Here is a 17,390-nt window from a genome sequence, read left to right as displayed (position 1 = left end):
TGTAGTTGCAAAGCATCAAGTAAAGGATCTTTAGCAGTACTTTCCCTCTTAAGTCACTTTGCTTAAAACGAACCTAAAAGGGCCCATTTTTCTTTCACTTATTATAGTTCTGAAAAATTATCATATCTGGTAATATTTCTTGAGTATACATGTTAATAAAAAATAAAAGATTAATGTGTTTTCTAAGCATTTGATTGGAAAATTTCAAAACCTGTGTATGTACCTGGATTTTAACTTAACAAAATGTGGAGAATTTTAATTGACATATTTAAAAATTTAGACAGAACTGATACTTATCCATACTCCCAGTTGTTTCTGGGAGCATTTGTTCTTTGTTTCACAATTTTATATACTCATGGGAAAAATTTCCTAGTCCTTCCTGTATTCATATTTAGATTTGTTGATTTAGACTTCCTTGAGATTTAGAATAAAAAGTCTTGTTGTTTGTGTATAATTTTTTAATATAATTTTTTCTTTTTCAGTATGCTAGGTGTAGCTATAAAATAACTACAATGTCTGTCATTTAGAAATCAAATGGAACCAGCTCCTCTTTAAAAAGCTCTCTTTACTATTTTTATAAATGTAGTATAAAAATAAAGCTAGACATATACAGATTATAGTAAACAAGTTAATATTCCTCCTCATTGTGAAGATAAAAATCTTAAGTGAAAATAGAATGTTATGTCAATTAAAAAAAAACAAATTTCCAAGCAAGCCAGTTTACTAACTGGTATTTCGTACATATTTTGTTAAAACCTTTAAAAATGGCTAAGAGAAACTAGAAAACCTTAGAACTTCGACATACATCTGAAAAGACGGCAAACTCATTTTGAAACAAAATCCTTTCTTGACAATTGAGCATATCCAACTATTAAGATGCATCTGAGGATTTTCAAGGGAAAAAAATTCCAGGTATTCGGGTTTAAGAGAAACAGATAAATTGACGAAAAGGAAAAGATAAGCAGAACATTACATCCAACACAGAGACTGAATCTGAAATGGACTTAGGACTGAAAAACAAAAGTGAGATAAGCAAGAATATGTGAGCAAGACTGATCAGTTTACTTATGTCCTCACATCAAACTGTTGTATACTGTGGGTATATATATTTGACAAGAATGAAAGATTAGCAAGTTGGAGCACAAAAACTCTTAATGGCCAACATGAAGGTTCTGTGTCTGGAACAGAGATTGTTGTTCTGTCACTAAGTCATGTCCAACTCTTAAACTGAAATATATAAATATTTTTAAATTATACGCTTTCACTGCACTTTTCTCTTATCAAGTAGAGAGTCAGTCTTGTTAACTCTGCATTCAAATTGACTTAGCATAATATTTTCAGTCTCTGCTCTAGGGGAAGAAATAAAAGCCTCTATAATCCAATCCAAGTAAAATAATATAGCCAGTGAAGCCAATGTTGATTTTTTTCTTTAAATTTTTAATTAAAATAAAAGTAGTTGTAATGTAATGTTTTATCAATCTATTAAAATATGAGATTGAAAAAGAAAAATTAATTTGAATTGAAACTACATTTCCATAAAAGACAAACATCAAAATCAGGCTTTTAATTATCTTTTGCCAAGAATATTTGCTTTGTCTAATATTTTACAAGTAAATAGATATGTCACTATTTTGCTTTGGCCCAGATTATATAAATAAGGCTCACCTGCTTGATGTTAAATAAAAAGATTATCAGACCATCTCCCTATAGCAATAAGAGTCCTTTTTTAATGCCCCATTGAATTCTCATAATTTGAGTTGTTAAAAGCCATGTTATGCGAAAGTACAAGGTATGTATATATGATTAAACAACAAATATAGTCAAGAAAAATAACAAGATGATTTTTTTAAAGTCTGAATTCCTAAAAAGTAATAACGTTCCTAATTTTCACTTCTGCTTTATGATGTGACTTAGAGAATACAATTTCTTTGGTATTCATCTTATAAAAACTAAACATAAGAATAATAGGAAAGGTACTGTGAGTTCCTTTTAAAGAGGGGACCACACAAACATAAATCTTTTTTTCAAAATGATTTGATTGGTATATAATTACCTCTGCGCTAATATCGTGATATTGAGTTGAAGTTGCCCCACACTTGAGCCTGAGTTTTGCCACCAATTGCTCAAATTCTCTTACTTCACTGAAGCGAAAAGCTGTTTTTCCTTTGACGCTAATGATGACAGATTTGCTGGAATCATTTGTCTTATCTATAGCTAAGACCTGGGGGATGAAAACATAAGTGAATCACTTTTTTTCTCATTTTTGACAAGGTCAGGCAAAATGGCTTAGCTTATTATTATCTGTTTTTTGTGGCAACAAGTTTTGGTCTGTGGTAGGACTTAGTAGGGAATAGACTGGGTACTAGTAGTATCACTGATACAAGCAATCTCAGCGCAAGTTATTTCACTTCTTTAGGAAAAGGTTAACATGTAACCTTTAAAAATGACAAATGTAAAAATTCAATGCTGCAATACTGATAACTGATTTTTGACTTATAGAAAAGCTATCAATTCTATTCTTTCTGACCATGTATATATATCAAATGTGATAGTGTAAGTTTTGGTATTCATGTCATAAATGTCTGAGTGATTATACTCCATGTTGCATCACCCCAAACCCTTATGTTGTACATAAACTTTTAGTTGTTTTCATTTCCAATAAGAGCTATAAGGTTCTTATCCTAATACTCTTATCCTTAGGAATGGTACTCTTATCCTGGAGAATATTATGGAACTTAAAAAAGATTATTTAAAAGTTACTAAAAAGATGTTGCACATTGTTTTTAATAATTTACAAAATTAAAGGGTATTTTACTCTGTGAATGATAACATTTTTGAACTAAAAACTGATATGCAACTAAACTTACTTTACCTCTCGTAATGGAATGATTACACTACACAGATTGCCATCGTGGCTAGCAAAGCAGATATAGTTTTCCGATATGCACATTTTTCCATGAGTGTTGAAGTGGCTGAATGGTACCCATAAGAAACATTCATGTACTTCTTTCAAAGTCTCTTCTTTGGGCAGCCTAAAAAAAGCATTAAATTGCTCACTGTGGGCTCGGTTTTCCAGACCTCTATAGGAAAGAAAAAAAGAAGGGGCTCAAATGATGCCTTCTAAAGTGTACACATGTCTACACTGATTAAGTGCACTGTAAAACAGAACGATTAAACACTACATGTTATGCTCTTCAACAAATTATGGAATGGAAGAAACACATTGGTTCCTAATCAATTTGTTTGTTCTCTTTTCCAGTTTTGTATTATTAGATTCCAGTGCACAACGGTTAGAGATGATGTAGGTCTTCAAACCATCTGTTAAAGGGTGATTTGCTAGGAGACTATTCTATTATTATATTCATATGTGAATATGGCTAAAACCAATCTTGGAAGACAATAATTTTTACACTTGGTTATCAGGAAAATGAAGAGAGTTACCCAGTTCAAACAAAATGATGAAAGTTTACGGTATCAAAATTTAGATGGGAAGACTAGTACATAAAAATAACATTAAAATCAAATGAAGCAAAAATGTAAATGAATGTTTAAAAAATTCAAAGTAGAGACACAATAAAACAACAGTGCTTGCACAGTTTTGGGCACAGGATGGGTGTCAATAAATACAGATGACTTGTTAACTGACACATAAATATATAAATAAAAAACAATTGCTTAAAATAGCACAATTTTTCTAGAGGCATTAAACACTTGTGCTAAGCAGCAAAGCCATCTGGGATAGTGAGTAAATTATGCAAGTTCTAATTCTAAGCCAAAAAAGTTAAAACTAAATTTATCCTTCCAGCATATACTGTTTGAATATGTGGCAGTTCACCATGTCTTTTAAAAATAATTCTGATAAATATGAACAGAGACTCACAATTATTACCTCACTTAAATTGCAATTTGGTGGGTTTTTCCACTATTATTGAAAAACATAAGATCTTTTTATATGAATGAAAAGATGTCTGTAATATATTATTTTAAGAGGAGAAGTAGACTGTAGCATAATATGTGATGGTTAATCCCATTCATGCTTTTGGCAAATATTTTTTTAATTCATGCATTAAAAGGTCTGGAAGGATATATACTGAATTTAGCTACTATAATACATATTTGTAAAAACAGTAAACCAAAGCAATAGATATTCCATTTTTAAAATGTCATTTGGAGACGAAGTCTAAATAATCTATTTTTTTAATGTACTAGGGAAAAGGATTTAGATATATATGATTTTCAATGCACGTGCTTAGTCACTTCAGTCATGTCCGATTCTCTCTCACACGATGGACTACCAGCCCACCATGCTCCTCTGTCCATGGGATTTTCCCAGCAAGAATACTGGAGTGGGTTGCTATTTCCTCCTCCAGGGGATCTTCCAGACCCAGGGATCAAACCCACGTCTCCTGCATTGAAGGTAGATTCTTTACTGCTGAGTTGCAGGGGAAGCCCTAATTTTCAACAGGTTCTTTTAAACATGCACATCGACAAAAATGAATCTACTATACCTCATTTAAATACAGACTTGCTAATGAATAACTTATTTATAAGTGGCCTTTTAGGATATTTTAAGGGAAATGAAATAGCTAAAATGTTTATGCTTAGGGCGGCTAATCAAAACAACCTATATAAACAAATGCTTCACTATAACATAACATAAATTATATTCTTAATCCTTATGGAGTTCTACTGATAAATCATGCACACTGGGACCTAATTTTGATAGTAAGGTGTAAAACAAATTCACCTTGCCGATCTATTTCCAGAAAAGTAAGAAGGCTCACAAAGGGAAGCCTTATGTATATAGATTTTAGGAATGGTTTAAGAATAGGTAAGAGGAACAACTGTACCCAGGTTAGGGCTATGTAACACACAGCATCCAGGTTACCAGTTCTGGTCTATCCACAGGACTGCAGCTTAGCTTTCTCTTATTTACACTTCCCCATACAGTCTATACCCTTATCCTTCTTGCCAGAAGCGGTTCTCACTAGCTATTTCTGGATTCTCTCCCCTTTGGCACACTCATTTCAGTCAACTGTTCTGAGTGTTGAGCAGGATGAAAGGGCTCTGGTCGGTTTCAGCGAACCAAATATAGTGGCAAACAGTTATAAGACAGATACTTCTGATGCAGGCACTAATAATGGTAACTATTTATCTAGTGCTTAATATTTTACAAAGTGCTTTCACAAGTTACATTGCTCATTCCTCACAAGTGCTCTCTGAGGTACAAACAACAGATGAGAAAACTGAGGTCCTGAGAGGTTACAACTTTTCCCAGGGTTGCTCTAATCTTATTCTAAAGCTCATGTTCCATTGATTCTACTAACTTATCCTTATACTAAAATGTGAAACTCTCAGGGGGAGAGAGTTGGGAGAGGGAAAAATTGGGAGTTTGGGATTAGTAGATGCAAGCTATTACATATAGGATGGATAAACAAGATCATTCTGTATAGCACAGGGAACTATATTCAATATCCTCTGATAAACCATAAAGGAAAAGAATATGAAAAAGAATATATGTATAGCCAACTGAGTCACTTTGCTATATAGCAGAAATTAACACAACACTGTAAATCAACTATATGTCAATAAAATTTTGTAAACAAAGAAAAAATGAACCTACCTATAAAATGTGTTTAAAAATAAACAATACATTTAACAATTTCAGCCTTAAATCTATCTAGGCTACTCCTCAGGCTAACCATGCACACAAAAACTTCTGTTTCTAAAAACACTCCAGAGCAAATCCTACTGAAATCTTAAGAAATAATTTTCAAATCTAACTTCTATTACTTCTTAACGTTAAATTTCTCAGAGAGGATACTATTTATGAAATGCAAATGAATAAACTTTAAAAACTCACACATCAATGATTACTCCAAAGAAAAACTATCATATAACATAGAACAGTTAACTTCTTAAAAATTAATTTATTTAATTGGAGGCTAATTACTTTACAATATTGTGGTGGTTTTTGCCATACATTGAGATGACTCAGCCATGGGGGTACGTGCGTCCCTCATCCCAAACCCCCCTCCCACCTCCCTCCCCATCCCATCCCTCTGGGTTGTCCCAGTGTACCGGCCCTTAGTGCCCTGTTTCATGCATCAAACTTGGACTGGTCATCTATTTCACATATGGCAATATACATGTTTCAATGCTATTCTCTCAAATCACCCCATCCTCACCTTTTCCCACAAAGTCCAAAAGTCTGTTTATATCTGTGTCTCTTTTTCTGTCTCACGTATATGGTCGTTGTTACCATCTTTCTAAATTCCATATATATGCATTAATATACTGCATTGGTGTTTTTGTTTCTGACTTACTTCACTCTGTATAATAGGTTCCAGTTGCATCCACCTCATTAGAACTGACTCAAATGTGTCCTTTTTAATAGCTGAGTAATATTCCATTGTGTATATGTATCAGAACTTTTTTATCCATTCGTCTTTTAATGTTATTCAATGCCACCGTTCTTTGGTCAAACAATACTTTACAAAATAATTATTAATTAAGCTTTGAATACCTTTTAGTGATTTGTAGAGGATCATCAAGGACTGGGTCATTATCAAATGTTTCTTTATCAAAAATTCTTTTTATAGCATAGTTTGCCAGTTGTTCCATAAGAAGGTATGTTTGGTTAATATGCAAAAACATCGAAAAGTAGTGATTCTCCCCTTGGGAACACACATGAATACTCTCTGTCAGTATGACATTTGAAGTCTTTTCAAGTTTTGAGACTGCATCCCAGGAGATAATGAGTTTTACTGCAAATTAGAGTTATAAGTAGATATGATTAAGTTTCTCAATGTTGATCAATGTTTATCAATCAGGTCTTTCAAAACAAACAACAGTCACTTAAAAAATGCTATGAACAATTAAAATGCTTTTGAGTTCAAGATTAGTTTAAATTTTGAAGCATAACAATGAACATACAACAACTGATTTTAGGAACAGATATAATTCACCAGGGAAGTCCCTAATTTTAAATAATTTCTAATCTTTTTCCCTGATTTGATATTTAAACCTGATATTAAATTTGGTATTTCAATTTATACAATTATATAACTATTGGTGTAAAAGCTATACATGTGCTATGAACAGTACTGCTTGATTCTTCTTTGTAGCTGTAGGACATTAGGTACTATGACTACTACACATATGTGTACTGCATGTTTAAAACAATTATTTAAATATAGATTGAAGTCAGATCACCATCATCATTTAATATTCATTTGCTTCCCACAACAGGCAAGGCATCTATATACAATCCAAATGGTTCTTATGTTAAACAACCAGTCTTAAAAGTATTCTTCCCCAGATGAAGTGAACTTTTAAATGTATAGTTTAATTACCTTTAATATCTATTCTATTACTTTACATGCAACCTAATACCATCACAAAGTTGATAGGTAAGTTTGTAAATTCAAAGTCATAGTAAACAACAGAAACCACTTACTTTCTGATCCTAACAAAAAAGAATAGAAGCTCAGAAAATTGGTGCTAAGATATAGCCAACCTTGACAAGGAACTCGTCCTTTCCAATAACTGCACGAGTAATAGGTAACTAACTTTTCCTGCTCTGGCAAACCAAAACATTTTTCAAATCTCAAAAGGGCTTCTCGAAATTTTTCAGGATCGTCTTCTTTTGCAAAAGAATGTTTTCCCTCTTCAGCAATTAATCCCTAAAGGAGACAAAATAATTTCTGAAAATTAATTATTACCCATCAACAAAAATATACCTCACACGTTTAAACAGTTCCTTGAATAAAACTGTGTATACACATACACACATACCTACATCTCTTATGACAGAAGTGAGCAGATCTTTAATTTTGTAATTCAATTTCTTTAAATTTGCAATTTTATAATTTAATCTTTTCCTAATGCCTCAAAAGAACCTACCAAAAATACAGGTGCTAAATATTATTTTGATTGAGTGAAGGGTTCTTTCAAAGAGATTCTGAAATGAAAATATCCCTAACTGCACTCACAAGGGCACCAAAGAATAACCACTACGTTTATAACTCTCTTTAGTTCTGATTCTGATATTTATATGTGTGCTTCTGCCCGTCCTGAAAGGTGCCAATAAAACAATGAGCTTCCATGCAACTTTCATCCTCAAATAAATGGGTCAAAGAGTTTAGTGTTCCATCTACAAACTATATCCATGCCACTTACTCTTATCTTTCCTTGTACAAAATTAGTAATATCTTCATTTGAATCGAACACAGATAAGGTCTTCATGATATTTTCTTCTAACCACTCCCAATGTTTGGTTATTTCTTCTCTGTCGGCTCCTGATTAATAATAAAAGAGAAAGAGAGACTCAAAGAAAACTTTACACACACAAAAAAACTGCTCTTGATATTTATAAGCTTAGTTTAAAAAGCTATAAAATAATATTTGCTCTTTTAAAAAATGATCATCATAAAGGAACAGGATACAATGTTTATTCTCCATGTCATCCTTAAATGTGAATATGAACACTAGTTTTTGTTATAAATAGAAAGAATAAAATATTTAATGAAAGTGGAGAAAAGTAAATATAACTCATGAGAAAGGATATAAAATTTTGAAAACAAGGTACCTATAGTAACCAGTTCTTTTAAGAGAATATATCGAGTGTGTGCTCAGTTGCTCAGGCATATCTGACTCTTTGTGACCCCACGGACTGTAGCCCGCAGGCTCCTCTGTTCATGGGATTTTCCAGGCAAGAATACTGGAGTGGATTGCCATGCCCTCCTCCGGGGGATCTTCCCAACTCAGGGATCGAACCTGCATCTCCTGCAGCTCCTGCACTGCAGGCGGATTCTTAACTGCTGAGCCACCAGGGAAGCCACGATATATAGAGTATGTGTGTATTTGTTAGTCGCTCAGTCATGTCTGACTCTTTGCGACCCCGTGGACTGTAGCCTGTCAGGCTCCTCTGTCCATGGGAATCTCTAGGCAGGAGTACTGGAGTGGATTGCCATTCCCTTCTCCAGGGGATCTTCCCAATCAAGGGATTGAACCTGGGTTCCCCACATGGCAGGTGGATTCTTTACCATCTGTGCCACCAGGGAAGCCCAAATATATAGGGTACTAGAATATAAATATACATAATTTAATCTTTGGTCTTCAAATAATACAGTCTTCTAATAATACTGTATGACTGAAAACAGCATGTATATGACAATCCTATGCACACTGCATAAACATGGATCTCAACTGTGGCAACCCTCAGGAGTATGAAGCTTTCTCTCAGTCAACTCTTTCATTAAAAAGCCTAGTCAACTTACAGAAATTTTATGAAAGAGATTAGAAATCCTATAGCAAGGTTAAATCCTTGTGATCTGCTGAATCAAGATGAGGTGGTTTACTGAGGGTCAGAGTACTTGCATTGACAGTCAGTATTATGCTTAACTCTGGGTTGCTTCGGTTTGAAGAACATTTTAATATCTATCAATTTTGCCCTATAACCAACATACGTTAAGATCTCCCCAGCACTGTAGATTATACAAATCTCACTCAAAAGAAATATTCTGACTTCTAAGTATGTTTTATGACATATGGAGAGTGATACACTAAAAAATGTATTGATGGCCTTCCCTGATGGTCTAGTGGTTAAGAATTCATCCACCTGCCAATTCAGGGAACATGGGTTCTATCATTGGTCCGGGAAGATACCATATACGGTGGAGCAACTAACCTCATGCCTCACAACTACTGAGCACATGCACTGCAACTACTGAGACTGCGCACCTAGAGCCTGTGCTCCACAACAACAGAAGTCACCACAACGAAAAGTCTGCACTGCAATGAAGAGTAGCCCCTGCTCACTGCAACTAGAGAAAGCCCATAAGTAGCAACGAAGACCCAGTGGCAGCCAAAAATAAATAATTTTTTAAAAAGTATTGACACTTCAAAACTGCCTATTTCCTACAGATCAGTTAGAACTGTATTCATGTTACTCAAGTCATCACACCATGTGTAATAACTTTCTTTAATGAACCACAAATAAAAGCCCTGGGGAAATTTTAAGGCCTTTATTGTGGCCCTTTAGGTAAAAAGAAGCTTCACTAATAGGTAAGTACCATATTTCTGTGCATTTCCCAGGTGGCTCAGAGGTAAAGAATCTGCCTGCCAATGCAGGAGATGCAGGTTCAATTCCTAGGTCAGGAAGCTCTCCTGGAGGAGGGAATGGTAACCCACTCCCATATTCTTGCCTGGAGAATCCCATGGACAGAGGAGCCTGGCAGGCCACAGTCCATAGGGTCACAGAGAGTCAGACATAACTGAGCAACTGAACACGCATGCACTGTTTCTGCATCAAGTTAATTTGGGAAGTAAGTTGTATGATCATCCTTTTTGTTTAAGAAATGAGGATATAATTTCTACCAACTCAACTTAGAGTTGCGGTTATAGACATCTCATGATATCAGCAAGTATAGTATCTTCCATATTTAGTTTAAATGGTATTCAGTTTGAAAGAGTCAAGAGAAAACACTCATCAGAAACACTAAAGGAAATTGAGAGGGTGATGCAAAAAACAAGCCACACAGTTTTAAAAATTAATTGTATGCTATATGTTCACACACATGAACTGTCCAGAAGTTCACATGTTTTTGTATTTTTTAAGTATATCTACTTAAAAAAGAGAGGGGGAGAAGAGAGAAAGAATCAGAAAAAGGCAACCTTTCAACATTAAAAAAACCCCATAAATCTCAGATTCTAATTTAGACCAACATTGTAATGGCATCATTAAAGAAGTAACAACTATCACTGTATTTTTTCTTAATTTTGAGTTGCTATGTTAAGAATCATCCTAATTCCTTTTCTACCACAATAGATACATGTGGAAGAATCTGAACCCCCTGAAGGACGCATTTGAACATATTCATGGATGAATATATTGCACTACGTGTAAATTATCCCTTCATATTTCAAAGATATGATGCTTTGTTCAGGTTTTCAGGCTTATATTTTCTTAGAGATCAGCCTTTAAGTTTTGGGCTTGATTCTCCTCATCTGAATTATTAGAGATGAAACAAAGAACTTCATGGGGGAGGTTCTCATCTTCCTAGCAGTTGGGTTAAACAGGAAAGGTGAGTTGAAGAAAAGAGTCAGATTAGCAGTAGCACTGATCAAAATTTGCTCAGAATCAACACTGCCAGAACACATGCTTCAGGTCTCACATATGAATGGATTTTTAAAAAGTCTGTAATCTTTCTTAAATAGATATTTTTCTAGTCTCTCAAAGTAGAGCTGCACATTTACCTCAATTCTAAATCAAAACAACTGGGAGATTCTATTCCCATATAGGTCATTACAAAGTATTGGGTAGAGTTCCCTGTGCTATACAGTAGGTTCTTATTAGTTATCTATTTTATAGTAGTGTGTATATGTCAATCCCAATCTCCTAATTTATCCTTCCCCCTCCCATATACCTCATTTTTTCCTACATCTGTGACTCTATTTGTAAATCAACTATACTCCAACAAAAATTAATTTTTAAAAACTGGGGAGTATAAATAAATTTAAATATTCAGTTTCTTAAGATCCTTATTTGTTTGAATTCTATGTTTTAAAATTCATACTCACCACATGCAATTGACAGGTAAACTTGAGAATCTGGTGTCTGATGTAGGATGCGAAATGGAGCTACTTTTGCAGTAGAGTCTAAGACTGAATCAAGAGTCCCAACCAAAAGTCCTGTTGTAATAAAGAGACCATTGAAACAAGGATCTTACAAGAGATAAAATCAATATTGCTTCACACGACTAACAACCAATGGATTTTTTTTAAAATTTCTAACTCAAAGCTTCCTTACAGAGATTTTTCTTAAAGAAAAAAATACAATCGGGATGAAGAGATTACAGTGTTCCAATGTCAATAGTGCTTTAAAAAATTATCTTTCAATAAAATAAGTCAGATTCATTTGTCTAAACCTCATGATATATTTGCAGCACTTATTTACCTCCTTTACAAGGTTATGTATAGAGCAGATAAGAATGTAGATTCTAGTAACAGAGCTTTCCTAGGTTTGAATCCTAGTACTAACTTGTGTCAACTTGACCCAGTTGTACTTACCTTTTCTTCATCCTCATTTGTAAAATAAGGGGGGTAAAACTGGAGCCTACCACAAAAGGTTGTTGGAAAGATAAAATGAGTTATTATTACACATAAAACACTTAGCACAATGCTTAGCACACAGTAAAAGACTCAATGTTAGCAAATACTATAAGAAAAACAATGGATTTTAACAAGATAAAAATCTTGATTAATTAAAATGCTTAAAGGGGATTTTTTTCTTTTTAACATTTAATTCCTCAATTTCAAATTCAAGGTTTTGATTATTTAGCTTCAATTTAATTATTTGATATTTCCTACTCCTCCTACAGTAAGTTTCCTGTTTTCTTAATTTCTCCCATAAAGTCTACATAGCAAGTCTGGGCTTCCCCAGTGGCTCAGTGGTAAAAAATCCACCTGCCAGTGCAGGAGACTCCAGTTTTATCCCTGGTCCCGGAAGATTCCAGGTGCCATAGAGCGTCTAAGCTCGTGAGACAACAATTAGGCCACTGCTCTAGAGCCAGAGAGCCACAACTACTGAGCCCATGTGCCCCAGAGTCCATGCTCAGCAACAAAATAAGCCCGGGCACTGCAACTAGAAAGCAGCCTAGGCTCTCTGCAACTAGAGAAAAGGCCCATGCAAAGCAACAAAGATCCAATACAGCCAAAAATAAGTAAATCAATAAAAACTTAAAAAGTCTCTGCTAAGCAAGTCTTTTTTACCTAGAAATGTTAATGGAAGTCTTGTAGCCCAGTGTGGCTAATCCAAATTCTATGTTTTCTTCAAGACCCAATTCCCCTATGAAATCTTCATTGGCAACCCCAAGCAATTATGCCTTCCCTTGTCTCTGATTATACACAGCACTTAAAGTCTGTATGATACAACCCAGCATTCTGATTATTAGGTTAGTTATTACAACTACTTTCTAAGTACTTCATGTATATTAATTTTGTCTCCTTACCTAGATTATTAGTTCTCTGAGGACAATAACCATGTCTTCTACCTCTAAGTTTCTATCCCTAACTTTCAGAAGCAAAATTTGTTAACTGTATCAGTGAGATGGCTGAGAAACATAAATCAATCTTTCTTTTCTGGAAGCTTTGACTGGTTGAGTGTTGGTTTTACTTTATGAGGCATTCCTCTTTGATTTAGCATACAGACTTGAGAAAAAAATAACTCAACTATAAAACAGGCCTTTGGCTATTTTCCTATCTTTACCCACTTAAAAGGAGTTAAGATTTCAAGCAAGATTTGAATGAGAATATAGGTACATTGGCAGATGTGAGGTAGGGAGTTGTTATAAGCATAGAGGGAAGTAAATTAGAAGAGTAGAAGATAAAACAAAGAAATAAAGAGAAACTTGGCTCAGGTGAAAGGAAAGGGTGGGAGAGAGATGTAGGAATTGGTAAAAAGTATAAACAGGGGTCACAAATGCAGCATATTAATTAGCAGTCTTAGAGGGAAGTCTTATAAAGAAGATTTTGGCAATCATAACATGTGCAGATTATAGAAAAAAGCAATTATCTGATATGAAAAAGTTATAATATGAAGTGAAGACTAAGAAATATGAACACCCAGACAAATATTATGAAAGAGACGGTACGGGGGAAGAGAGAATAGGAATGAAGACGCGAGATATAGGAAGTGATTCTATGTCAACGAATGAGGGAATTACTGAAGGATTGGAGATAAAAGGAAAAATAAGTCTATCACTCTCAGTATGAAAAAGTGACTGTGAGAAACTGGAGATCTGGCTAAGAGATTAGGATAAAGTAAGAAAAGTGGGAGCTGGTGAGAAAGAAAAGTGGGAGTTAAACATATGCAGATAGCCTCTTCAGAGCAACGTAACTGAAATTATTCAGGAAATAGAAAAAAAAAGGAGGATGTTTTCATTTTGAAGATGGGAAAGTAAAAATACTAAAAAGAGGCAGTGAAAGAAAACCAAAAGAGGGAACTATCTTCAGGTTGAAAAAGTGGAATCAAGTATATGAATGCCTGTTTATATAAATAAACATGCAATGACTTAACAAAATTGTCAAAACAAGGAGTTCAAATAAAAGCATTCATTAAAAACAGCACTATTTAAGCTTCTGGATTTGGCTCCCATGAATTTAATTTCTAAAAAAGCTTTCAAAAAAGTTTTTGCAAATTTGCAAGGAAAATTATTTATTGCACATTTTGCCACATTTCAAAGAAAAGGAGCTCAAAGTCTATTTCCTTCTTCATATATACTAGAAAAAGCAGTATTAGAAGAATGGGAAAAAGAACAAAGAGGTAAAGAAAAGCTTGGCTCAGCTGAAAGTTAACATGGGAGTGTGGATGTATGAGGAGGCAGAAAGGAAAGGAGAGACTACAGATCATTATTTCTGAGTAACATAAGAAAAATTAGTTTTTCGATAGAAAGTTTGAGACTGGGAACAAAGTAGTCAAAATCACTGGCATGAAAAGTCACTGTTTTTGCAACAGAAATGTTTGCAAGATTATAAGTGCCTTACGCTATGCAGAAAGGAAACTGGTCAGTTTTGGTAAGTGCTTTAAATCTGGCAGCTAGTGCAAAACCATGCAACAAATAATTTGGAAGCTAGTGCAATAAATTTCAAGTCACTTGGGGAAGTCTTCCAGCTTATTAAGCTATAATCATCATCAAGTCCCTGCAAGTCATTCAGGAATTAATATGTACCAATGTCTGGGTTCTAGAAGTACAAGAAAATAAGCAGAGAACTTTGGGTTGCTTTTCCATATAAACAGAGGTTTATCATCTGACAGCCTGAACATCCAAGGTCATGAATCAGCCTACATATGGGAAGATCTATAGCAATAGAAACGGGCTTCCTTGATGGCTCAGAGGTAAAGAATCTGCCTGCAATGCAGGAGCCTCAGGAGACATGGGTTCGATTCCTGGGTGGGAAGATCCCCTAGAGGAGGGCATGGCAACCTACTCCAGTCTTCTTGCCTGGAGGATCCTATGGACAGAGGAGCCTGGTGAGCTACAGCCCATAGGGTCACAGACAGCTGGACCTGACTGAAGTGACTTAGCACGCATGCATAGCAATAGTAAATTGGGGAAAGAATACTGCAGCTGCAGGAGAAAACAAGAGAGTTAAAAATATCAAGAAACTCAAATCATTTTTTGAATGTCTATAGCTGATTAAGGTAATGTTCTACACCCTGTTAAAGGTCTGTGCAGTTTATAGCACTCTGCCAGATAAATAGCAACAAACTTCTGAAAGAAACCATCACCATAGTTGATATGAAATATTTTTTATTAAATGATACAGCAAGATAACAAAAAGCAAAGTTCTATGATTTTAGAAAACAGACAACTTGCAGGTAATGAACTGTTCCTGAACCAATTATTTTTGGATGGATAGAGATAGAGCATGATTGATGTCAGAGATGAAAAAATATCCTAGCATGTCATACATATAGTCCAACCACCGACACATTCATCTATTCTATAGTATCCCTGATTGGAAGCCTAGCTTTTCCCTTTTTAACTCCAGAGTTATCCCAAGGCAGCCTATTGCATTGGTGGGAATTTCTACTAATTAGAAACTTATTCCTAAAATATTTTTACAATTGACCCATGAACAACGCAGAGGTTAGAGGTATCGACCCCCACGCAAGTCAAAACTGCATATAACTTCATAGTCAGCCCTCCATGTCTGCAGCTCCACATCCGCAGATTCAACAAACTGAAGACTGTATAATACTGTTGTATTTATTGGGGAAAAAAGCCACATAAAGTGGGCCCATTCAGTTGAAACTCCATGTTGTTCAAGGGTGAACTGTAAATTTCTAGATGTTATATAATTCAAGCTGGCTTCATGAGCTTATGACCTATCCATAGGGCCTCATGCCAGAAGGGCCCCATGCTTGCTTTAATACTTTTTAACACAGAGCCCTGTACATTTTCTTTCTTCTTCCCCCTGCATTATCATTTTGCACTTGAGCCCAGAGTGGTTATCTCTGGGCAGCAGGATGATAGGTGGTCATTATTTTCTTTTTCACACCTATACATATTTTCTGAAATGAACATTTTTTTAACCTTTAAGATAGAAAAATGAAAGTATTTCTTACACACTTAAAAAAAATAAAAAAATAAAAAAAATAGAAAATGATGGTCTTCCTTAGGGTAAATACTACTTTTGCAACTTTGGAGCCATACAAAATATATGCTCTATTCAATATGGTAGGCCTTCAAATATTATTAATATGATTATAGTTCTCTTGTCTCCCTGTGCTTATTCTTCTCATCTCCTGGCTTAAAATACACCTAGTTCTTTCATCTGTTTGTTGTAAGAGATTGTCTGAGTCTCTTATTATTTCTCTTAACATACCTATTCATTAAAGTCTCATAAAATGTGTCTTTCAAATCTGAATATGAGATAAGATCTGAACAAATGGAGGTTTTTTATACTGTAGGCTACATGGTTCTATTAATGCTGTCAAAGATCATACTAGCTTTCTAGTCATGATGTCATATTATCATCATACTACCCTTGTGATAAATTAACCTACTTTGACCTTTTTCACAAACACAAGCACCAACCTAGGTATTCTCTGTCCTGTACAGTTGATTAAAAAAAAAACCCATAAATACAGTTTACATTTACCTATGTTAAATTTCATCTCATTGATTTCAACTGAGCTTCTAACTTGTCCAGATATATCTGAATCTTGACTTTATTTTCCATGATAGTGATTCTCAACTGTAACTGCAAGTTTGAATCATTTGGGGGAGGGGTTTTTTTAAGATTTATTTATTTTAATGTATTTTATTTTTGGCTGTGCTGGGTCTTCATCACTCCACAGGCTTTTCTCTAGTGGCGGCAAGTGGGGGCTACTCTCTAGTTGTGGTTTGAGGGTTTCTCATTGTGGTGGCTTCTCTTGTTGCGGAGCATAAGCTCTAGTGTGCGTGGGCTCAGTAGTTGCAGCTCCCTAGCTTGAAGAGTTGGACACGACTGAGTGACTTCACTTTCACCTTTCACTTTCATGCATTGGAGAAGGAAATGGCAACCCACTCCATTGTTCTTGCCTGGAGAATCCCAGCGACAGGGGAGCCTGGTGGGCTGCCGTTTATGGGGTCGCACGGAGTCGGACACGACTGAAGGACTTAGCAGCAGCAGTAGCTCTAGAGCACAGGCTTAATAGTTGTGGCACAAGGGCTTAGTTGCTCTGGGGCATGTGAGATCTTCCGCGATCAGGGATTGAACCCATATCTCCTGCATTGGCAGGCAGATTCTTTACCACTGAGGCACCAGGTAAGCCCTGGAGGAGTTTTACAAACTACTCAAGCTCAACTTTTAAAACCACTATAGCCTGAAGATTCTAATTT

The 17,390-nt window shown here is 35.1% G+C and overlaps 1 protein-coding gene across 1 annotated transcript in view; it reads right to left on the bottom strand.

Moving 5' to 3' along the window:
* The window catches only part of TBC1D8B (TBC1 domain family member 8B), a 72,779-nt gene that overhangs the window by 42,201 nt on the left and 13,188 nt on the right, over nucleotides 1–17,390 (bottom strand). Inside the window, exons 2-7 of the mRNA XM_052663191.1 lie at nucleotides 11,584–11,694; nucleotides 8,182–8,300; nucleotides 7,460–7,685; nucleotides 6,527–6,767; nucleotides 2,873–3,080; nucleotides 2,054–2,221 (exon numbers count right to left, since the gene is read on the bottom strand). Coding sequence (XP_052519151.1) covers nucleotides 2,054–2,221; nucleotides 2,873–3,080; nucleotides 6,527–6,767; nucleotides 7,460–7,685; nucleotides 8,182–8,300; nucleotides 11,584–11,694 — 1,073 coding nt within the window. The remainder of the gene's footprint in view (nucleotides 1–2,053; nucleotides 2,222–2,872; nucleotides 3,081–6,526; nucleotides 6,768–7,459; nucleotides 7,686–8,181; nucleotides 8,301–11,583; nucleotides 11,695–17,390) is intronic.

This window comes from Budorcas taxicolor, chromosome X, assembly GCF_023091745.1.
Source record: "Budorcas taxicolor isolate Tak-1 chromosome X, Takin1.1, whole genome shotgun sequence".
Lineage (NCBI taxonomy): Eukaryota > Metazoa > Chordata > Mammalia > Artiodactyla > Bovidae > Budorcas > Budorcas taxicolor.
This window is presented reverse-complemented; position numbering and strand designations above follow the sequence as displayed.